Source organism: Mustela erminea, chromosome 1 (assembly GCF_009829155.1).
Source record: "Mustela erminea isolate mMusErm1 chromosome 1, mMusErm1.Pri, whole genome shotgun sequence".
In the NCBI taxonomy this organism is placed as follows: domain Eukaryota; kingdom Metazoa; phylum Chordata; class Mammalia; order Carnivora; family Mustelidae; genus Mustela; species Mustela erminea.
The window spans coordinates 90,485,342-90,510,362 of record NC_045614.1 but is presented as its reverse complement, the minus strand read 5'-3'; the positions used below and the strand labels follow the sequence as shown (position 1 = coordinate 90,510,362).

Below are 25,021 nucleotides of genomic sequence, written 5' to 3'. Positions count from 1 at the left end.
TCAATCACAAAAGGAAATCGGGAAGGAACTCAAACACTTGGAGGTTGAAGAGCATCCTACTGAGGAATGAAAGGGTCAGCCAGGAAGTTATAGAAGAATTTTTAAAAATTATGGAAACAAATGAAAATGAAAACACAACAGTTCAAAACCTTTGTGATACGGCAAAGGCAGTCCTAAGAGGGAAGTACATAGCAACACAAGCCTTTCTCAAAAACTTAGAAAAGTCTCAAATACACAAGCTAAAGTTACACTGTAAGGAGCTGGAGAAAGAACAAGAGCTCTTCCCCTGCGAAACGAAGTAGGAGAAGAGAATTAATAAAGATTAGAGCAGAAACCAATGAAGTAGAAACTAAAAGAACAGTAAAACAGATCAGTGAAACTGGAAGCTGGTTCTTCAAAAGAGTTAATAAGATCAATAAATTCCTGGCCAGACTTATCAAAAAGAAAAGAGAAAGGATTCAAACAAAATCATGGATGAAAGAGGAGAGATCACAGTCAATACCAAGGAAATACAAACAATTTTAAGGACATGTTATGAGCAACTCTTTGCCAACAAATTAGGCAATCTGGAAGAAATGTATGCATTCCTGGAAACTTATATACTACCAAAAGTGAAACAGGAAGAAATGGAAAACCTGAACAGACCCATAACCAGCAAAGAAATTGAAGCAGTAATCAAAAATCTCCCAGCAAAAAAGCCAGATGGCTTCCCAGGAGAATTCTACCAAACATTTAAAGAAGTACTAAAACCTATTCTTCTGGGGTGCCTGGGTGGCTCAGTGGATTAAGCCTCTGCCTTCGGCTCAGGTCATGATCTCAGGGTCCTGGGATCAAGCCCTGCATTGGGCTTTCTGCTCAGAGGGGGGCCTGCTTCACCCTCCCCCTCTGCCTGCCTCTCTGCCTACTTGTGATCTCTGTCTGTCAAATAAATAAACAAAATCTTAAAAAAAAAAAAAAAAACCCACCATTCTTCTGAAGCTATTTCACAAAATCGAAATGGAAGGAAAACTCTCTCTATGAGGCCAGGATTACCTTGATCCCCAAACCAGACAAAGACCCCACCAAAAAAGAGAATTGCAGAACACTATCCCTAATGAACATAGATGCCAAAATTCTTACCAAGATACTAGCCAACGGAACCCAATAGTACATTAAAAGGAGTATTCACCACAACCAAGTGGGATTTAGTCCTGGGCTGCAAGGGTGGTTCAACATCTGCAAATCAATCAACATGATATACAGTGTTACTAAGAGAAAGGACAAGAACCATATGATCCTCTCAGTAAATGCAGAAAAAGCAATTTTGACAAAGTACAGCATCCTTTCATGATTAAAACTCTCCACAGTGTAGAGATTGAAGGAGTATACTTCAAGATCATAAAAGCCATCAGTGAAAAGCCCACAGTGAATATCATTCTTAATGGGGAGAAACTGAGAGCATTTCCCCTAAGGTTAGGAACATGGCAGGGATGTCCACTCTGACCACTGTTGTTCAACATATTACTAGAAGTTCTAGACTCAGCAATCAGACAACAAAAAGAAAAGGCATCCGAATTGTCAAAGAAGAAGTCAGACTCTCACTCTTCACAGATGACATGATACTCTATGTGGAAAACCGAAGACTCCACCACAAAGTGACTAGAGTTCATACAGCAATTCAGCACTATGGCAGGATATAAAATCAACACACAGAAATCAATTACATTTCTGTGCACAAACAATGAGACAGAAGAAAGAGAAATTAAGGAATTGATCCCACTTACAACTGCACCAAAACACATAAGATACCTAGGAATAGACTTAACCAAATAAACTTAGCCATTTGTACTCTAAAAACCACAGAACATTCATGAAAGAAATTGAGAAATACACAAAGGAATGGAAAAATGTTCCATGCTCATAGATTGGAAAAACAAAAATTGTTAAAATGTCTGTGCTACCCAAAGCAGTCTACCCATTCAGTGCAATCCATATCAAAACACCATCTACTTTTTTCACAGAGCTGGAACAAATAGTCCTAAATTTTGTATGGAACCAGAAAAGACCCTGAATAGCCAGAGGAATGTTGAAAAAGAAAACCAAAGCTGTGGCATCACAATCCCAGACTTCAAGCCCTATTACAAAGCTGTAATCATCAAGACAATATGGTACTGGCACAAAAACAGACACATAGATCAGTGGAACAGAATAGAGAGCCCAGAAATGGATCCTCAACTCTATGGTCAACTAATTTTTGACAGAGGAGGAAATAATGTCCAATGGAAAAAAGACAGTCTCTTCAACAAATGGTGTTGGGAAAATTGGACAGCCACATGCAGAAGAATGAGACTGGACCATTTTCTTACACCATACACAAAAATAGACTCAAAGTGGATTAAAGACCTCAATGTGAGACTGGAATCCATCAAAATCCTAGAGGAGAACACAGGCAGCAACCTCTGTGACCTTGGCCACAGCAATTTCTTGCTAGACCTGTCTCCTAAGGCAAGGGAAACAAAAGCAAAAATGAATTATTGGGACTTGATCAAGATAAAAAGCTTTTGCGTACTGCAAAGGAAATAATGGACAAAACCAAGACAACTGACAGAATGCGAGAAGATATTTGCAAATGTCTTATCAGATGGAGGGCTAGTATCCAAAATCTATGAAGAACGTATGAAACTCAACCACCAAAGAACAAATAATCCAGTCAAGAAGTGGGCAGAAGAGGTAAACAGACATTTCTCCAAAGAAGACCTAAATGACCAACAGGCACATGTAAAAATGCTCCACATCCCTTGGTAACAGGGAAATACAAATCAATACCACAATGAGATACCCCTTCACACCTGTCAGAATGGCTGACATTATCAAGTGAGGAAACAAGATGTTGGCAGGGATGCAGAGAAGGGGGATCCCTCTTAACTCTGTTGGTGGGACTGCAAGCTGGTGCAACCACTCTGTAAAACAGTATGGAGGTTCCTCAGGAAGTTGAAAATAGAGCTACTGTGTGAGCCAGCAATTGCACTACTAGGTATTTACCTCAAAGATACAAATGTAGTGATCTGAAAGGGCACATGCACCCCAATGTTTATAGTAGTAATGTCCACAATAGCCAAACTGTGGAAGAGCCAAGATGTCCATCAACAGATGAATGGATAAAGAAGATGTTACAGAAGATGTCTTCTATATGTAAGACATGTATATATATGCAATGCAATATTACTTAACCATCAAAAAACTGAAATCTTGCCATTTTCAACTCATGGTCAGAACTGGAGGGAGTGAAATAAGTCAGAGAAAGACAATTATCATATGATCTCACATGTATGTGGAATTTAAGAAACAAAACAGAAAAAAAAAAAAAAAGAGGCTCATAGGGAAGGGAGGGAAAAATAAAATAAGCCAAAATCAGAGAGGGAGACAAACCATGATACTCTCAATCAGAGGAAACAAACTCAGGGGTGCTGGAGTGAGGCGTGTTGGGAGATGTGGTAACTGGGTAATGGACATTATGGAGGGCCAGGATGTAATTAGCACTGACTGTGTAAGACTGATGAATCACTGAACTCTGCCTCTGAAACTAATAACACCCTGTATGTTAATTAATTAAATTTAAATTTATAAAATAGCATAAAAATAGTCTCCTCTTACATGTGTTTAGTATTTAAGGTATCACTTTGGAGACTCTTTTTTTAAATATTTTATTTATTTATTTGTTAGACCGAGATCACAAGTAGGCAGAGAGGCAGGCAGAGAGAGAGGAAGGGAAGCAGGTTCCCCGCTGAGCAGAGAGCCCCACGTGTGGCTGAATCCCAGGACTCCAGGATCATGACCTGAGTCAAAGGTAGAGAGGCTTTAATCCACTGAGCCACCCAGGTCCCCATGGAGACTTTTGATCTATATATACATATAGTACATATAGAATGTTGAGTTTTAAAATTCTAAACTTTGGGGTATTAAAAAGAAAATGCAACACTTGTTTCAGATGGCAGACCGAATTCGGCATTTACCTGCTTTCCCTCAAATAAAATCCTATTAACAATTAAAAAAAACTTTTGAAAAATGAATTAAGTTGCTAAAAGCACAAAAAAAGGAGTGGACACATCAGAAGACTAAGGTTTTGAGAAGAGAATGGGGGATGCCTGAGTGGCTAAGTCAGTTAAGTGTCCACCTTCAGCTCAGGTCCTGGTATCGAATGCTGCATTGGACTCCTTGCTCAGTGGGGGGCCTGCCTCTCCCTCTCCCTGCCCTCCCTTTTCTGAAAAATAAAAAAATAAAATTTTTTTAAAAATTTATTTATTTTATAAACATATAATGTATTTTTATCCTCAGGGGTACAGGTCTATGAATCACCAGGCTTATGCACTTCACAGCACTCACCATAGCACATACCCTCCCCAATGTCCATAAACCCTCCACCCTCTCCCTACCCCCCTCCCCCTGGCAACCCTCAGTTTGTTTTGTGAGATTAAGAGTCTCTTATAGTTTGTCTCCCTCCTAATCCCATCTTGTCTCATTTATTCTTTTCCTGCCCCCCCAAGCTCCCCACATTGCATCTCCACTTCCTCATATCAGGGAGATCATATGATAGTGAGTTGTCTTTCTCTGATTGACTTATTTCACTAAGCATAACATCCTCTAATTCCATCCATGTCATCACAAATGGCAAGATTTCATTTCTTTTGATGGCTGCATAGTATTCCATTTTACATATACACCACATCTTCTTTATCCATTCATCTGTTGATGGTCATCTAGGTTCTTTCCATAGTTTGGCTATTATAGACATTGATGCTATAAACATTTGGGTGCACGTGCCCCTTCAGATCACTACGTTTTTATCTTTAGGGTAAATACCCAGTAGTGCAATTGCTGGGTCATAGAGTAGCTCTATTTTTAACTTTTTGAGGAACCTCCATGCTGTTTTCCAGAGTGGCTGCACCAGCTTGCATTCCCACCAACAGTGTAGGAGGGTTCCCCTTTCTCCGCATCCTCGCCAGCATCTCTCATTTCCTGACTTGTAAATTTTAGCCATTCTGACTGGTGTGAGGCTCAAAATCATTTTGAAATAAGAGAAGGCTATAGCACAGGTGGTAACCATTTTGTTTTGTTTTCTTTTGTTTTACAATGGAGTCCCCTGTCATGGGCTGGTATGGAGAGCAAGAGTGAGAAGGGAAAACAAAATTAAGATGTTTGACTGAAGAATTAACCTGTAGATGGACTGCAGGGGTAGGTCTGTAACACCCCATGCCTAGCTGTAGCATTTGCTTCAGACAGAAGGCTGCAAGAGTCCTCTAAAAAAGCAAATGATTAGACTTATCTTGGTGATCGTATGACTATGTTGTACACTAGAAACAAATAGAATATTGCATGCTAACCACTCCAGTTTGAAAAAAGATAAAATGAAAAACAAAGTGAGGAAATTGAGGCCCAGAGACATTAAGCAGTTTGCCTAAATCAAAGAGAAGGAAGCCAGTGTGGAACACTGTGGAAAACCTGAACTTAGAGCATGTGTTCTAGATTCAGACTTTGCGTAAATTCTACCCTCAGCAAAATACTTCCTTCAGACATTCAGCAAACATTGAGCACCTCTCTGTGCTGGTCAGTGTACTTGATGGTGGGGACATGATGATATTAAGTCTTATTAAGCATGATGATATTATGCCAGGAAGACAAGTTACTCTCTTCACAGTCAAATGGGAGAGAGACAGTGAATCAACACTAGTTATTATATTAAGAATTTACTCCTCTGCCAGATACTATGCCAAGAGCTTGAAGTGTAGTAATTTATGTAATCCTTGTAGCAGGGGTACAATTACTACTCTGGCTTGAAAATGAGTCAGAGAATATTTAAGCTATGAGTAATAAACTTAGAACTCTAAAAAAAAAAAAAAAATTGCCTATTCCAAGAAGCCAGGATTTCACAAGAGGGTTAGTGCTCTAGAGTCCTCTATTTTGGGGGCTTTAAAAAAAAAATAGGGGTTTGGTGTAAACCCCAGCTTGCCTATCAACCTGCCTGATTTCTGCCTGCTCACCCTAAAATGAAACATATTTGTTGACATGCTTGTGCCTGGAACCAGCCGACTATTCAAAGGAGAGGGAAGAATTAGCAGAAGAAACCATGTGGTCTTGCTCTTTCATTTATAAATGTGAATGGGAAATCAAGGGATACATGAAGCAGAGAAAAGAAGTATCACAAGTTGGGTTGTGATGTCTGCTAAACTTAATATTATGCAGCTATTAAAATATTTACAAAGAATTCTCAATCTAGGGATGCCTCAGTTGCTCAGATGATTGAGCATCTGCCTTGGTTCAGGTTATGGTCTCCAGATCCTGGGATCAAGCCCTGAGTAGGGCTCCTGGCTCAGCGGGAGTCTACTTCTGCCTCTTCCCCTGATCATGCTCTCTCCCTGTATTTCTCTGCCTCAAATGAATAAATTTAAAAAGTTTTTCAATGTAAAAGAAAATGCTTTATTATAAGTTTAAAAAAAAAACAATCTATAGCTTTAATAGAAGATTTTCAATATTTCTGTGGCAAGGAAAACCACAGTAATTTTGTCTTTGCAGATAGTTCAAATCTAGAATATATCCATGCCTAATAACATGGGCTTTTTCTTTCATTAAAAATCATAAACCAGGATACCCGGCTGGCAGAGTCATTGGGGCGTGCAAGTCTTGATCTTGGGGTTGTGGGTTTGAGTCCCATATTGGGTATAGAGACTACTTAAAAATAAAATCTTAAAAAATAAAATAAAATATTAAACACAAAAATCTTAAGCCAACATCTGTAAAAATGTTTTATCATGTAGAATGATTTTGAGCAATACTAATCCTTGTCTGTGAACATATACATTTGAAATGATATCTGGAGAAAAGTGATTAACTCTTTCAAAGTAGGAGGGGGAAAGCCTATAAAATCCTATCCAGTATTATAACTAGGTTTATAAAAATTAAAAGTCAGATCTAGAAAACAAAATAATGTCATATAATACACCAGTATTTTAACAGTATACATCTTTAGTAAGACCATTGATGACTTTTTCTCAATACTTTTACAATTTTTCTAATTTTTATAATGGGGAAAAAATAAGCTTTATTTAAACTACTCTAATGACCTTTGATATTCCTTGGATTTCATAAAGTAAGAACATTAAGAACCCAATATCTATGAAAGTGTTAAAAGGCAGTTTTTCCTATTTAAAATGGGTAAGGAGGGGACCTGGGTGGCTTAGTCAATTAAGCACCCAGCTTTTGACTTTAGCTCAGATCATGATCTTAGGGTCATAAGATCAAACCCTGCATTGGGCTCACACTGGGTGTGGAGCCTGCTTAAGATTCTCTCTCTCCCTTTCTGTCCCCCAACCACCACATGTGCATACTCTGTCTATAAAAAAATAAATAAATAAAATGGATAAGAAGTCCTAAAAAATAGAATTTAATACAAGAACTAGCAACATAGTCTTGAGAATACACTTACAATATAAAGATAACATTAGTCATATTTTCCTCTTAAGTGTAATGTACTATTAAAGAGCTATTGCTTTTTTCTAATAGACAACTTAAAGGTGAAAAGCATATTATATTACAAAATTATTTGTAGGCTCAGATTTAAGATTTTGAACTAACATACTGCAAAGCAGTATCTCAGTAAGTTATGAGGAAGTTAGATGTTAAAGGTGCTATTTGGGGGGAATCGATTAGGCATCAAGTGTATTTTCTGCTTTCTCCTTTCACCAATAAACTGTTTTTCATACTCTAAGAACCAAAGAAACCTTCTTTATAATGAGATTTTACATTAATTCTGACTTCTACCACAATACAAACAGATTTTGCAGATCTCTAAATGGATAGACTTTAGAATAGGAAGTATTAAACCACACAAATTTTTAAAATAATTATGTAAACACTGGGTGCTTTAATTTCTCAGAACTGTAGTATCATAAAGAGGTAGTCAGAGATGAGGAATTTGTAAATGTATTGCATAATATATTGTAGCATTGACTATTTCTACTGCAGCACAAGGGTTGGACATAATAAACAACCCTAAACAGGAAATCTCCAATTCAACTGACTTCCTGACAGAAATGATGAATGCTCTTCATCCTGGTGAAAAAGAGCTGTCCTTTGTCTTCTTGTAGTTTTCACTAAATACATCATTTCCCTAGACTAGCCATGCTTAATAAAAAGAACAGTTTTGTGTATTATATGACTATAAAGGAGTGGAACAATTTTAGAAAATAATTTTGTAATGTGGCCTTGTGACTGTAGTCACAGATTATAATTTATAATTCTAGCATAAGTAAAAAAAATTAGGTATAGAGATTCTGTAACAGCAAAATATTGGAAAATGCCTTCCCAATCCATATTTTAGTTCATCTTGATTATTTTAGTTGCACAAATTAGTGATTATTATTACTGTTTGGTGTGGGTAGTTTTTAATTTATATTTACCCATGTATTTACCACTTTATTTACTGTTTCTTCTTGCAACTCAGATATTTCTTTTAGGATCAAGTTCCTTTAATGAGAATCTGCTAGTAACCTTTTCTTTGATTTTTTTTTTTCTTTTTATTTTCCTTTTTTGCTCAAGAGAGGGAAGTAATGATTCTGATTCTGATTCTCTCTGTTTCTTTATATCTAATGCCTTTATTTTGCCCTAATTCTTGAAAGATTGTCTTATTAGACATAGAATTCTAGGTTGACAGTTATTTTCTCTTAGCAACTGAAGACATTAAAACACTGATTTCTGCCTTCATTTGTTGTACTGGGAATTCAGTTCTCAGTTGTTTATAAGAACCACTGCTTGAATTTTTAAATTTAATTAATGTGTTTTTTCTTTTCCTCAAGTTGCTTTTGATTCTTTTACTTTTTTTGTTGTTCTTTTTCAAATTTGGCCAATTTTGATAACCTTTGTCATACTTTTAATTCCTTCCTTTATTCTTTAAATCTATTGGACACAAATACTTTATTCTACATATGACTTTTTTTTTTTTTTTTTTGTCTGTAGTCTTTGGGGAGTGTGATTCAGTTTTGTTACACTGTTAGTTTTGCTAATTTTTGCTAATGGTGGCTTGAAACAAGTACTTTAGTAACACCTGAAGAGTCAAGCTTTTTTATTTCTGACCACTGAGGAATTTCCTTATTGTTCTTCCAGCACAGCTATTCATTACATGTATTTTTTTTTCATTATTTTAAATATTTTCTCTGGCATTCTTAGTTGTGCTACTTTGAGAGGGGTTCCTATGACTACCCAGTGAGCTATATTGCTAAAAAGGGAACACTAAATCTTGGTACAAGATTTTGGAAGTCTGTTATCTAATATCGAGGCAGCATAATTTTGTGAGCAACAAATCTCTAAATTTGTTTATACTCATATATCTCGTTTTGGAAAGAAATATTACTGATTTAATAGCAGTTTGAAAAGCTTCTTCATCTAAATAGGTTTACTTTGGATATTTGCAGTTTGTGGCATTATTTACTTTGTATTAACTTTAGCTAATGAACTTTTTTTCTTATTATTACTTTAAGGAGGTAATTGAGTTCTACATTCAAAGTGAAAATTCAGTGGACAAATGGAAAAAACCTTTAGTGATTGATAAACTTAAGGTAAGAAAAACAAGAAAGCATTTAATGTTGGAAAATGAATATGCAGATGTTTTTTGAAACCTTAGTTTGTCATTGCTGTTGTTGTTATATAGAGAGAGAATAAATATATCAGTAATAACTTTTTAAAAAGAAAGTTAAGAACAGAACCTATAGTATACAAAGTAGGTTACATAGCATTTTGTATGTGGTATGTGATGACGGTAACTTCTTACAGCTATTGAAAGAAAAAATATGATCAACAGCACTCACTACCATCTGTTGCAAAATTACAATAGAAGTCAAGCAGAACATTTGTTCCACATGCGCTTGGTCTAAATTCCATGCTTTTAAATCCTAACCACAACACACATAAGAAATTAAAATATACACAATAGTATGTTTGGCATACTTAGATTCAAATGTGGGAGATTCTGTAATAACTATAATTCAGTAAGAGGTACTCAGGAAAGCAAATTTAGTTTTTCAGCCAAATCTAAGGAAACTTGGAGAAAAGGGCATTTCTTTAACAGGAAATTGTTGATTTCTAATGAGATAGTAACTGGTTTTAGGTAAGGTAAATAAAACAAGTAACTTCGTGTTTTTAAGTTGCAAGAAGCATAAATAGCAATATCTTTTAAAAATAAACTATTTTAGTGCATGGTAAATTATGATCACTCTGGCGTATTCATCACCTTGACAGGAAATGGCCAAAGCAGAAGGCCTCTGGAACTTGTTTTTGCCAGCTGTGAGCGGTCTCAGCCAGGTGGACTATGCCTTGATTGCTGAAGAAACAGGAAAATGCTTTTTTGCTCCAGAAGTCTTTAACTGCCAAGCACCAGGTTACTATATTATTTAAAAACAGAACTTTCTCGGGGTGCCTGGGTGGCTCAGTGGGTTAAGGCCTCTGCTTTCAGCTCAGGTCATGATCCCAGGGTCCTGGGATCAAGCCCCACATTGGGCTCTCTGCTCAGCGGGGACCCTGCTTCCCCTTCTCTTTCTGCCTGCCTCTCTGCCTACTCTCTCTGTCAAATAAATAAATAAAATCTTAAAAAAAAAAATAAAAAACAAAAAAACCCCAGAACTTTCTCAGATATTCTGAGCAGTGTTTGAAATTCCTCTATTTTAAGACAAGAAGTTTTTCTACACAAAGTCATTGGTTTATAAACTTGTCTACAATTTTATTTCTCAGTTACTTTGATTTAAATATTTTTAAAAATGGATCTGATATTCTCACTGGATTATCCTTTTGTTAAACATCATTGCATCATTGCATTCTATTAGTGAATAGAAGCCACCTCCAGAGGTACTGGCAATGTAAAGATTACAACTTCACGATTGGATCTTCGATATTTATATGGCTAATTGGAATGATCGAGAGTTCCAGATCTTGGTTAGCCTCACTGTCTCTCCATTTCTTCACCAGTTTGGTTTTTTTTTAAGTTTTTAAAAATTTATTTAAGTAAACTCTACACTCAACATGGGGCTCTAACTCATAACCCTGAGATCAAAAGTCACACACTCTTATAAGTGAACCATCCAGGTGCTCCTATTCACCAGTTATTTATTGATTACGTACTATGTGCCAAGCAGTACTGTAGATCCTTGGGATGTATCAAAGAATAAAATACACAAAAATTTTTGCCCTCATGGAGCTGATGTTCTAATGGAGGGAGACAGAAATAAATAATAAATATTATAAGTAAGTAAATTATGTAGTCAGTTTGAAGATGAAAGTGCTTTGGGGGGAAAAAACCCCAGCAGGGTAGGGCAACGTTGGAATGCTGAGGAACAAGAAATGCAAATTACAATTTAACATGGAATGATGAGGTTAGGCCTTACTGAGAAAATGATATTAGATAAAGACTTAAAAAAAGCATGAGAGTTAGCTATGTTGTTATCTGGGGAAGGAATTTCCATAGCAGAGGAAACAGAAATTGCATAGACCCTAAGGCAAGAGTATGACTGATGTATTCCAAGAAGAGTCAAGGAACTCTGCATAGTTGGGAGAATAGTAAGAGAAGATATCAGAGAGTAAAGGGCCTTATGGGGCAGGTAAGGGCTTATACCTCCTATGAACGGGGAAGCCATGGGAGATTTGACCAGAGCAGTGAAAAGATGTTATATCAGTTTTAAAAGAATCGCTTTGATGACTGTATTAGGAATTAACAAAAGGAAGGAAGGAAGGAAGCAGGGAGTCTGTTGTAATAATCCTCGTTAGAGATGACGGGGATTTGTTCTAGGGTGGTAGCAGTAGGTGAGAAGTAGAAAGATTCTAAATATATTCTGAAGGAAGAGGAAAGAGGAACCCAAGGATGCCTGCAAAGATTCTGGCATGAAAAATTGGAAGGGTAAAGGAAGGAGGCCAACTTTTCTTGAAAAACGTAATATAGAAGGGCATGCCCGGGTGGCTCAGTCAGTTACGTGTCTGCTGTCGGCTCAGGTCATAATCTCAGGGTCCTGGGATGAAGGCCTGTAGGGCTGTCTACTCAGCAGGAAGTCTGCTTCTCCCTCTCTCTTTGTGTTCTCTCTCTCTCAAATAAATAAATAAAAGTCTAAAAAATTTTTTGTTTAAAAGGTCATATGGAACAGATAAACTGTACTGTGTCTGTAGAAGATGTTTTCGAACATGGATTTGTCAAAGAACTCACTAAGGAACTTTAAAACAAAAACAAAAACAGATTCATAGACTCCATCCCTGTAGATTTGGTTCAGTAGGTCTAGGTTAGACCCAGGGAATATCTTGTCTTTTTTCCTCCTAGTTTCTCTAGTTACTACTCTGTTGCTCCCACTCAAGGACCAACATTTAATTTGTTATAGAAGGATGATGGTATGATATCCTATATTGTCACTGAACAAGTTGGACCTCAGTATTGCCTTTTGTGCTCATTGTACGGCCCTGCTGCTAAAGCTCTCCCAAAAAGAGTTAATGAAGGATGGAACTACCAAAAATAAGTATTTGGATATCTGAGAGAAGACACACTCTGGTTGCATAGTAAAGTGTTTGGACAATGGACTTTGGCTCTCATTTATTTGAAACCATTAAGGTAGCTATAAACTTCTGATGTTGGTTGAATTTATCCCTGGTGGTTTTCCTTCTTCAAATCACCAGTTTATCAAATTACTGCTCTACTACATTTTAATCCAGTAATGAGGCTACTGATAGAAATCTATCAAAGAATTTCTAAAGATTTCGTCTCATTTATGTGAAGCTATTACTGTATAGGTGGCATAATTTTGTGGAAGGAGAACTGGTAGTCTTTTGCTTAAAATTTTTTTTATTGCTACTTATACTAAGAAATACAATTTATATTGTGACCCAGTATGTAGCATATGTAGTTGTACATGTATGTTCATGGATGGATGGATGGATTGACCAAGGGACTTGGGGAATAAGAAATGAGAGGCTTATATATTACTGAAAAAGTGTTTCATGAAATAATAATTTCCTTTATTACATACAGTATATTCAGATATTTTCCAGTGAGTCTAGTCAAATCTAATATGTTCTATTTTGATCTATTTTTTAGAGAATGGTAGCCATATTCCATTAAATTGATTTCATGACATACTAACAGGTCATAATATGGTTAAAATATAACTAATAGTTTACAATATTTTCATAATATAAAAAATAATGCTATAGAAGACTTCCTTTGCATACACAGCTCTGCCACTGTTTTCTCCATTTGACCCATGAACTCCCTTTTCACTAGAAGATCATTTGCCTAGCATTAAAAATTCTAGCATTAAAATTTCATGAGTCTATCAGTTGTACTCTCTAAATGATATCACCAAACTGCTGAAATTTAAAAAGTGGCCAGGAAAATACATTTTCTTTGGCCAGAGTATGATTAACAAACAAGGATGTATAAAACCATAAGTAGAAAACTAGACGTTTTTTCTTTGTAGTGGAGATATCTTCATGAAGGCCTTAGGACATTGTGTATCGGAGCATTTCTGAAACAGAAAAAGAAGGGAATATAACAGATGTTAATTAAATACTTTGGGAGGTTTCTTAAGTATAAAAGATGAATTTCTACTCAAGCTTTCCAAATAGTTCTAAAAGCTTAGGGAAAACATATGCAGTCTTCCAATTTGTCTTTTTTTTTTTTCCCCTTCACAAAGTATACAATATTGTATATCAGAATGTTGAAAATAGCAATTTTAATTTTATAGCTATACTAGAAAATTTGGAGGGCCTATGGGCTGATTTGGGGGAGGGTAATTTTTTGTAGAACTAATTTATCCAGGCTTTTTCCCAACCCATAAATGATAGCTTCGTTTTGCCAACTTCTCAGAACAAACTGACAAATTTTGAAAGATCTTAGTCAATATTTACCTCATTTGAACTATAACAAGAAACAGTGAATTTAAAATAAGCGAAGAAAATAGTGAGCTTCATTAATTATAACTCAAGACTCATTTTTTCTCTCAGCCAAAAAGAATTTTAAACTAATGTTAATCTATTAGGAATTTTGTGCAATTTAATATAACTTTGGCTCTGTTGGTAGTGTCTGGACAGACTGCAAACATTTTGAGAGACTTAACTTGGATTTAACTCCATTTTCATAGGCATATCAGTGACTGTCCTTTAAGTCATGTTTAAAGCTGATCTTGATTCTTGAAAATCTTGTAAATAATTGGGGCACCTAGGTGGTTCATTCTGTTAAGTGTCTGAGTCTTGATTCCAACTGAGGTCATGAACTCAGGGTTGTGGGATCAAGCCCTGTGTTAGGTTCCCTGCTCAGCAAGGAGTCTGATTGAGATTCTCTCTCTCCCTTTCCTTCTATCCCCCCACCACACAGTCCCTCACCCTCTCTCTAAAATAAAATAAATAAATCATTTTCGAAAAATCTTATGATGAGGGGGATGCCTGAGTGGCTCAGTTGGTTGAGCATCTGCCTTCAGCTCAGGTCATGATCCCAGAGGCCTGGGATAGAATCCTGCATTGGACTCCTTGCTCAGCGAGGAGCCTGCTTCTCCCTCTGCCTGATGCTCACCCTGCTTGTGCACTTGCTTTCTCTCGCTCTGATAAATAAATAATAAATAAGTTCTTTAAAAAATAAAAATAAATAAATCTTGCAAGTAATCAGTTTTCAAGGGAAAGGTTTTAAATAGTATTTTTTTTAGAAGTTTGATAGGAACAAATATCGGAGAAAAGCCCCTAGAGTGTTTTGCTCCATGGCAGGTATAAAGCATTCTTTTTTATATGAGAGTGATAGTAGTGTATCAGTTACCGAACAATGCCCTCTGAGGGTTGGAAAGGGTCTTTGAAGTTATCTGCCGTCATTTTCTATCGGGGATTCTGTGTTTATCATTCTTGAGATACCACCTAGTGCTTTCCTAGATGGGAGGGGGTGCACAATAGTAAGAACAATGGTAGAGGTAAGGAGACAATAATTACTGCGTGAGTTCAGAGGAAGGAGGTATTTCTGACTGTGTAGTCAGAGATTCTTCACGGTGGAAGTGGCTCAGAAGCAGAAATTTACTTAGGAATGATGGGTAGAGTTGGACTTGAGAGAAGGTTTGGCACCGGCAAACAGGCGAAAGGTAGAGAGCACAGTGTATGTTCGAGGAACAGGAGTCTCAGCAATGGAGTCTCAGTAGAGCATGGAATGATAATTGTTCTCCAGGAGCATTGCAGTCACTCCTAGCAAAGCATATTTGCAAGAAAGCAGGGAAAGATTAAGACAGTGAATTGTGGGGCACCTGGGTGGCTCAGTGGGTTAAGCCGCTGCCTTTGGCTCAGGTAATGATCTCAGGGTCCTGCTCAGCGGGGAGCCTGCTTCCCTCTCTCTCTCTCTGCCTGCCTCTCTGCCTACTTGTGATCTTTCTCTGTCAAATAAATAAATAAATAATCTTTAAAAAAAAAAAAGACAGTGAATTGTTTTCCTTCGTCCTAAATGAGTCAGACCTCATTAAAGCCATGTTTTATTGGGATGAAGTGGACAAGTGTCGTAATTCAACACAAATTGAATAAATATGCACCAAATGCCATATATTTATAATAATTATTTATGGCATACTTCATTATAAATTATATTCACTATTATGTTTCAAAATATTTTTGTAAGCAAGTGTTTACTTTAAAAAGATACATGTAGGGGCGCCTGGGTGGCCCAGTGGGTTAAAGCCTCTGCCTTTGGCCCAGGTCATGATCTCAGGGTCCTGGGATCAAGCCCCGCATCAGGCTCTCTGCTCAGCAGGGAGCCTGCTTCCCCCTCTCTCTGCCTGCCTCTCTGCCTACTCGTGATCTTTGTCAAATGAATAAGTAAAATCTTAAAAAAAAAAAAGAAAAAAAGGAAAGAAGGAAAGAAAAGAAAGAAAGAAAACAACTTGGGAAAACATAACAATGGAATTAAAGCCAAAAAAATTATTATTTTTTTTAAAGCCAAAAAAATTATTTAAAAAAAAGATACATGTATATAATTCCAACATAAAGTTTGGATTTCATATTGGTAAATTTTTAAACACCAAAGAAATGTTTTGTTTTGTTTTGTTTTGTTTTTATTACATACAGACACAGGGAACATGGAGGTCCTCCACCTATATGGAAGTAAAGAGCAGAAGCAGCAGTGGCTTGAGCCTCTTCTTCAAGGGAACATTGCCTCTTGCTTCTGTATGACAGGTAAAAGCAAATCATGGTTCTCCCCTTGTGCAGTCAGTCATCCTGGAGTTATTGTGGATAAGCTAAAATGAAAGAGTGGCTCTGTGTTTCAGGCAAATTTGCCCATGGACAGAGATGAGCATGTGCTTGTTTTGAGCCCTATTTCAAATTTTGGCATTTTTAAATGTGCAGAATCAAATTGTCCTCCCCTTTGGGAGGATACCCAGTGATGTTTTCTGATAGTCTACTTTAAGCATTTAGCAGCAGAGTAAACCTAACTTCATAATCTTTTGACTTGCATTTCTAAAATTGCCATGTATGTATATTTAATATCTTTTTTGCCCTTATATATGAAATATTTGTCTTTGTAATAATTTTTACTGATAGTTACAAAATACAACTGATAGTTACAAAATAGAAAAATAGACCATTCACCAGGGCTGAACACATAGTTCAAATTATGATCATGTAGGGAAGTAAAATTAGGAGCATGTTAAAAATGGAACATAGGAAACAGCATAGGAAACAGCAGGTAAGAATTTTTCAAAGGAAAAAGTCATTATTATATAGTTGAGCTTAGAATTAAACTAAATGTCATCTGGCCATAATTTTAGCCATACTTAAAAGTCTTCTATAACATTGTATGTATTTGTAATAGGAAAACTGATCTCCATTTAAAGTCAGTGAGAGGAATTTATTGAATATCTGCAGTGACATGTTATCTTCAAACCACTAATTGGAGGTTACAAAATAAGTACACAGCACCCTTTCTAAAGGAACCCCGTGGGTCTCTAGTTTTAGAAATAGAGTGCACAAAATATCTGAAGGACCCATTTAAAAGAGCAGCATATTAGCAAGTGCAGATGACTACAAATGATGACGACAGATGACTAGCCTGCACATTTGGAAATGCCATACTGTAAGGCAGTTATGTAAGGGTGTCCCACGAAAAACTTTCTGAAGAAATTGTGTTGATCAGTCTTTACAGAATGCAGAATAAGTCAGTGAAAGCATTCCTGATGGGATTTGCAAGGCAGGGTTGGAAATTGTCTAAGATAGTAAACTACATGGTGGGGAAATCTGGCTTGCAAATATTTAGTATTTAGTAGATTTCTATAATAAACAACAGTATATTTAATCTACTTTTGATAATTGGAGAAAGGATTGAGTGATTTATCTTGAATCATGCATCAGTGAGGAAGCCAAGAACACAATTCAGATTGCTGATCACCAGTGTTCACAATTCATTCATTCATTCTTCCAGTGCACATTTACTGAGTACCTACTTATGTAGGTTTTAGGAGAACTAGGGTGGAAGGGGTAAGGATAGAACATGCCTCTATCCTCAAAGAGTTCACATTTCCTTATCTAAAATCTCTTTTGTAAACTGATGATGTCTGATGCCTGTAAATTCAATCTTTGCTTATTTATAGAGCCCAATGTAGCTTCGAGTGATGCCACAAATATTCAATGTAGCATCCAACGAGATGGAGATAGCTATGTAATTAATGGCAAGAAATGGTGGAGCAGTGGTGAGTATTCGGATCCATCCTTTGTCCCAGGTGCTGTGCTAGAATAATATGATACATAATTATTAGTTTCATGATCACCCCATTCTTTAAATTCTGGCTTTGAAGGCATATTCAAATTTAGAAATACTTGATTAAAAAAAAGTAATTTTTAAAAAATACTTATTTTGGCAAGAGGGAGAGAGTGCAGGGGTGGAGGGTAGGACAGAGGCACAGGGAGAGGGAGAGAGAAACTCTAAGCAGACTTCATGCTGAGTGCAGAGCCCAACGTAGGTATTGATCTTAACGACCCCAAGATCACTACCTGAGCCAAAACCAAGAGCCAGAGGCTCAACCAACAGTGCCACACAGGTGCCCCCAAAAAAGTAATTTTAAGATAACATATCTTGACTAGGTGAGAATTTATTTTAAGAGCAGAAAACATGTCTTTTTTTTTCCTACAGTTTTACAGTTCACAGTTTTTTTATAGTTTGTGAGAGAGAAAATTCGTATTAGTGTACACTATTGATCACTGTAATTTCTTTCAGAATTAAATTTCAGTAGGGACATATTTTTTTAAAAGATTTTATTTATTTATTTGACAGAGAGATCTCAAGTAGGCAGAGAGGCAGGCAGAGGGGGAGGAGGAAGCAGGCTCCCTGCCAAGCAGAGAGCCCAATGCGGGGCTTGATCCCAGAACCCTGAGATCATGACTTGAGCCAAAGGCAGAGGCTTAACCCACTGAGCCACCCAGGCACCCCTCAGTAGGGCCATATTAAATGAACTATAATTTATAAATAATTATATTTAAAGAGATAAGACATACATGTTATTAAAAATCATCTATTGTGTCACATACTTTTATTGCTTAAAGATGTAAGTGCTTAAGCAAAAAAATAAGAATCCATATGTAAGAAAATGCATTGTTTAGTCAACCCTCAGTAATAGACTCACATAAATGGATAAGCCCTTTAGGAACTCACAAAATTGGAATCTAGGTAAATATGATTATCTAAAGATTGCTTCTAGAGCATACACGAAAATCTAATTGGATAACCAGTTTATTACTAAAGAAAATTAACACCATGGAAGCACATGTTCAGAAATTTACCAGGGATAAAAAGAAAAAAAAAAAAAGTTTACCAGGAATGTATTAAAAGGACCAGTAAAGCTTTTTATGTAATATTTTTATTGTTACACTGTTATTTCTGGGGTCTTAAGAAATCTCTTACAAACTAAGAAACAGTAAAAAAGGATTAAATTTTGTTGTATAGTTATTCAAATACTGAAATTATGCAGTGAAATCATTCTTACATTAAAATTTAGATCTTTTAAAATAACTAGAAATGCCCCTTAATATAAGTAAGCCTTTCTATTAATCTGTTTCAGATGGCCTAATTCATAGCATAGTGTTTTTATTATTTATGCCTATTAATACTATTTTCCTATATTGTTAACTTTAAATTCATGTTTTTCTGCATTTATTATGTCATTTCCTCCTCTTCCTGGTTGCTATATTCTCCCCATCTTCCCCCCACCTCTTGATTGCTATAAGTTGGCACCACGGTGTTTGAGATTTAAGTTTCAGAATAAAGCAGATGTTTTATCTGAGGGAGAAGCATCATTCATGTGTATCGAAGCAAGAGGCAGCAGTCTTACATTTAAATGCTGAAAGTACTGGTTGGCTCTGTAAGATCTTCTGAATCAAAAGGAATCTCCTCCGCGTTTTGTCTTTGTCTTCTCCAGGACCCGTATTTCTTAGCAACTTTCATAATGTAGTTTTTGAAAGAGGCTCCCATGAAAACATACAGGATTGGGTTGAGGCAGCTGTGAAAGAGTGCAATGCTCTCTGTGATTTGGATGGCAACATCCATGCGTTTGCTCATGTCGCAGTCGGTGATCAGAGAGTAGATGATGTCTATGACTTGGCAGAACCGGACAATGTTATAAGGCAGCTGAGTGACAATAAAAACTATAACCACTGTGAGCAGAACTTTGAGGGGACGAGATTTTTTAATGTTGGGCATCCTGATAAGTGTCCTTGCTGTGACAAAGTAGCACACTCCCATAATAAGAAAGGGTATTACAAATCCAATGCAGATTTCCAGCATTTGAATTGATGCTTTCACTGATGTTCCTAGGTGATACGGAAAGATGGGAATGCACCTAGCCTTGTGATTGACTGTATAAAAAACCAGCTGAGGTATACTCAGCAAGATGGCAGCCATCCAGACACAGAAACAGATAAGCCAGCATGGTTTCCCCACTCCTGATTGACGTGGGGCTTTAGTTACAGCCCAGTATCTGTCTATGCTGATACAAGCCAGAAACTGCATTCCAGAGACAAAGTTGACTGTATACAAGGCTGAAGTGACTTTGCACATGATTCTCCCTAAAACCCATCCATGAACTGCATTAACTGCCCAAAAAGGCAGAGTGAATAGAAGGAGCAAATCTGCCACTGCCAAGTTCAGGATGTACACATCTGTTTTGGTTCTCTGCTTCTTGTAATAGGCATAAATTGCCACCACTATGGAATTGCCTGCAATTCCAATGATGAAAGCTATTGTGAAGAAGGCGGGCAAGAAAACTTTTGCAAATTTTCTGACTTCTTCTTTTATACAAATCACTTCATACTGACTGTAGTCATGAGTGCCATTCATTTCATTTTCCTCATAGTAGTAATCTGTTGACTGGTTGTGTTCCAAAGTCATGGCTCCAATCTAAATGTCAAAAAGAATACAAAATATTCGTTTTAATAAAGGAAGCACTTTTTAAAATAGTGTAAGTTTTGTTCTTTTACTAGAGAGTAGATTTTTGCTGTAACATAGGTGAGGCTGAATCTGTCGCTTTTTGAAATTTGAAATTCTTCAGTGGAAGCCACACTGGAGTATAGCCCCAAGATTAGTTGATTAGTTCTTTTTTTTTTTTTTTCCTTAAAGATTTTATTTAATATATTTGACAGAGCCAGTCACGTGAGAGAGAGAGCCCAAGCAGGGGGAGTAGGAGAGGGAGAAATAAGCTTCCCATTGAGCAGGAGCCTGATATGGGGCTTGATCCCAGGACCCTGGGGTCGTGACCTGAGCCAAAGGCAGACAATTGACAACTGAGCCACCCAGACATCCCCAAGATTAGTTCTTCATCTTTTGTTTTTACCAGTCTGTGTGCAGGAGCTGGATTTTACACAAGAAAGATAAAAATAACATGCTGTGGAATTTTCTTAATCATTAAACCCTAAATCAAAATAATGACTTTTATATAGCTTTTAAAATACGAAAATTTAGTCAGATTTCAACAAAAGGAAAAGAAATGTTATATTTTTTACAAACACAACTTTGTGATTCTTATGTAGGATATTGGCAGTGAATTAAATAAGCAAATACTTTATTCAGCTAAAATAAGTATATTTTTATTTATAAACATATTTTAAAATGAATTTATTTTAAAATAAGTTAAATAAATTAACTCAGTGTTTATACTTAATTTCACTGGCTTGCCTTTAAAGAACAAAGTTTCCTCTAGTTAGCTTCCCTTGAAAAGCTGTCACACATGCTGAAAGTACACTACCATTCAGTAGCATTATTCCACCAGTTACCTGAGTCTTAAGCCTACACTGTCCTTGACTTCTGTCACATTCATCCCTAATTTTCAGTCAGCCACTAGTTTCTGATTTTACCTTACAAATAGATTGTGAATCGATCTCTTTTAATTTGCCCTCTTTGACATATCTGCACCATTCAACCGCCATTGTTTCTTACCTGGCCTATTACAGTATCTTCCCAACTGCTATCTCCTATTCTTTTTCCTTCTTACGACCTCTTTGTCAAAATCATTTTTCTTACTGCCACCAGAGTTCTCTATCTCTGCAATGTCAATCTGTCACTCTTCTGCTAAGCTCCTCACCTGAAAGATACATCTCTCCACCTGAAAGGTACAATCCAAGCTAACGATACATACTTAGCATGATGCCCACCGCTCCCTGCATAATGTTAAGCAGATGCTTAACTTGTCCCAGAATTCACAAGTTTTTAAATGTATATAAAAATGACCCATGGTTCCTGCTACATCTCTCTATAATGTGCCCCATGCTGTGCCATATCTCTCTACACCCCAGATAGTCATAGTACTCATCTGCAAGCAGTTTGCTGGGACACACCATGCTGCAGCGCATGTCTGCACCATTACTCATTCTGTTCCTCGTCTGATAGACTATTTCTTGCCCTTCCCTTAAAGAGCCAATTCCTTCCCAGTTAACTTGGATGTCACCTCCCCAGAAGATTTTTCTGATCCAATAGCTATATCTATATGCATACCTACGTTCATTCTCAGAGAACTGACCCCATGATGTGAAAAAATGTGTTTCTTAGTTCCCTAAGAGTATGACCTGTTGGATTTATGTTTGTAATGACTACATGGAGAGTGGCTGGTATACAATAGGTGCTCAGTAAATATTTGTCAAACTAAAGGACTTACAAGCAGATATAAAGCTATTAGTCTAGAATATATAGATGGTATGGCAGGAATCATCTTGCCTCATCATTAGTTATTTTACTATATTGGTTATTAACACCTTATAGGAGTAAAATAAGCTCACAGAAAGTTCACGTTGTTTGTTGTTGTTGTTGTTGCTCTTTGTTTTTTGTTTTTAAGATTTTATTTATTTATTTGACAGAGAGAGCGCACAGGCAGGGGTAGCAGCAGGCAGAGGGAGAAGGAGAGGCAGGCTCCCAGATGAACAAGGAGCCCAATGTGGGGCTGGATCCCAGGACCCTGCTATCATGACCTGAGCTGAAGGCAGATGCTTAACTGTCCGAGCCTCCCAGGTGTCCCCAGAATTCACAAGTTTTAAAATGTATATAAAAATGACATTCGATGTTTTTATTTTACTGCTGAGTTTTATTTTGCCTTTTCCTTAGCCTTTCTGTCTTCCTTTGGTTATTTTTGTCCTTGGGAAAAGCTCTAATATTCTTATAGAATCATTAATGAAAATAGTATTTTTAAAATAGTGTGCCAACTTATGGTACATTTCCAAAAGAATATTCTTATTCTTACTAACCTTGTTTGGATGAGTAAAGCAGAGAAGGCCCTCAAGGAAATACACCACATAGAAGAACTGCTTTCATTATGTAAAAACCAGGTGCCAACAATTTAAAATGACTATTTTTACCCTTAAGTTAATTTGAAAAGTTCCAATCTGGAATACCATTCTGGTCATCATTTTCTTAATGTGTTAATTATTAACACAGTATGAACTTTGTTCTTTCTTTCTCATTCATCACAAATCTTGAATCTGATGATAAGAAATAATATGCACAAATAATATAAGACATTAAGGAAGTATATTTTTAAATAAGAATCTTACTAAAAAATATGAGTAAATAGGACAGGAATGGAAATTATTTGCAGGAATTGATCCTTCTGTCAGACGTACAGGAACACAGTTTAGATGTCCTTATAATTATTACAAGAACAAAAATAGCATTTGTAAAATAAAACAGAAAAAATAGTATAACACAACCTATTTTCTCAATAACAAAGTTTTATAGGCAAGTAATGGTATTAACATAATGCCAGAAATAATATGTTTTCTTCTTGCTATATTCATATTTTTGTTTTAAGATTAAAGTGTATAGCTGTTTTCAAATAGCTCTTTTTGCATATGTTAACATTTAAACTTTTGTGCACAAACACTCCCTTTATATAGGTAAGTATATAAAGTCTTTGGGCTTTAAAAAACAATCTTATCCCAATTAGAATGAGAAAATGAAAAAACCAACCTGTTTCAGCGTGCAGAGAGGAGCAGTCTTGAGTGGAGAGTAAATTCAAATGACCTCTTTAACTCCGGCTACTTTTGTTTTCGTTTTATACCCCGCCTTTGTCTTGCATCCGAGAGAGCTTTCCTGAAATTTAACCTTGTGAGCACTTGATCTTTTATTTTTTGTATAACCATACTGTGAAGTCAAATTCAAGTTCTAAAGTGTCTTAGCATACAAGTTTGAAAGAATTCTATCTCGTTTCAAAAACGACATACCTTTCAAAGTTTCTACTTAGATGAAAGGGAACAAGAAATTGCCGGCAGCTGAGGAACCAATGGCCAAACCAAAAAAATTCACCCCAGAGAGCATCAGGGGCTAATGAGCACTTGTAGGTAGAATCTAGAGAAATACTCGGAGAAGTTACTTTGTTTAGGAAAAAAAAAGAAAAATGACTTTAACTCGAAAAGTTCTTTTAAAAGACTAAATTATCACAGACTAAATTTTGAGTGATGATTAGGCATTTATAGAACAATATTTTTTCTGCCACATCATTTAATATTTTACTTAAACTATGAAACTACTCTCGGCTTAAAAAAAAAAAATTATTTCTTCCCTGTCCTTGACCCCAGAGTATGCCTTTCCCCATGACTGTAAACTCTCTTGCCTCCTTCAAATTTATTTTTTCAAAGACCAGCATACAAACTTTCAAAATCCTTCTGTCTGGGGACATTGTTTTTCTCATGCTTCCAAACAAATGAAAATTGAAGAAGAAATGCATGCAGATTTAGTCCTCCTGTTTAAACAGGACTCTCCAACATTTGCATAGCAATGCCCTTTATTTATTTTCTCATGCAAAGCTAGGCTCAGTCTCCACAGGTAGAAATTACAGGCAGCATATAGATGGGTCTTTTTTTTTTTTTTATCCTTTCTGATACCATATGTTTTTTGACTGGAACATTTAGTCCAGTGACATTCAAAGTAACTATTGATATATATGTATTGATTATAGTTATTTTTTACTTGTTTTGTCATTGTTTTTGCAGTTTTTCTCTGACCTTTCTTCTCTTGCTCTTTCATGGTTTGCTGGTTTTCTTTGGTGATATACTTGGATTCCTTATTTTTCATTTTTTGCATATATATTACTATTTTTTAATTTGTGTTACCATTAGGTTTATATATAACATCTTTTGCTTATAGTAGTCTATATTAAACTGATGGTTGCTTTAATTTTGAACTCATCCTTTACTCCTTTCCCCTCCACCTTTGAGATATTTGGTATCATACTTTACATCCTTTTATTTTGTGCTTCTCTTGACTGATTTTTACAGATACACTTTTTTTAAAATTTGTGCTTCCTGTTTTTTTTGTTTGTTTGTTTTACTCTTACTTATGGTTTTTGTTTTCCATTCACAGAGTCCCCCTTAACATTCTCATAGGAGTGGTTTAGTGGTCATGAATTCTTTTAACTTTTGTTTGTCTCAGAAATTCTTTATCTCCCCTTCTATTCTGAATGATAACCTTGCTAGATAGAGTACTTTTGGCTGCAGATTTTTCCCTTTTAGCACTTTGAATACATCATGCCAC

General features: G+C 36.3%; 2 protein-coding genes across 3 annotated transcripts in view; one reads left to right on the top strand and one right to left on the bottom strand.

The window, feature by feature from the left end:
- The window catches only part of ACAD11 (acyl-CoA dehydrogenase family member 11), a 92,076-nt gene that overhangs the window by 32,135 nt on the left and 34,920 nt on the right, over positions 1-25,021 (top strand). Inside the window, exons 10-13 of the mRNA XM_032333236.1 lie at positions 9,510-9,587; positions 10,267-10,405; positions 16,087-16,194; positions 17,607-17,705. Coding sequence (XP_032189127.1) covers positions 9,510-9,587; positions 10,267-10,405; positions 16,087-16,194; positions 17,607-17,705 — 424 coding nt within the window. The remainder of the gene's footprint in view (positions 1-9,509; positions 9,588-10,266; positions 10,406-16,086; positions 16,195-17,606; positions 17,706-25,021) is intronic.
- On the bottom strand, positions 13,418-23,560 carry ACKR4 (atypical chemokine receptor 4). 2 transcript variants are annotated; one of them, XM_032333266.1, is made up of 3 exons: positions 23,459-23,560; positions 19,341-20,404; positions 13,418-13,523 (listed from the first exon to the last, which is right to left on the bottom strand). In XM_032333266.1, exon 2 carries the CDS (start codon positions 20,393-20,395, stop codon positions 19,343-19,345), a length of 1,053 nt encoding a protein of 350 aa, XP_032189157.1. In that variant the 5' UTR covers positions 20,396-20,404; positions 23,459-23,560; the 3' UTR covers positions 13,418-13,523; positions 19,341-19,342. The 2 variants fall into 2 exon arrangements, with proteins under 2 accessions (XP_032189157.1, XP_032189166.1); XM_032333275.1 differs by lacking the exon at positions 13,418-13,523 and adding an exon at positions 17,727-17,743.

Bases quoted from the DNA above. Each gene is read 5' to 3' on its own strand.
- ACKR4 (XM_032333266.1), bottom strand. From the start codon at position 20,395: ATGACTTTGGAACACAACCAGTCAACAGATTACTACTATGAGGAAAAT.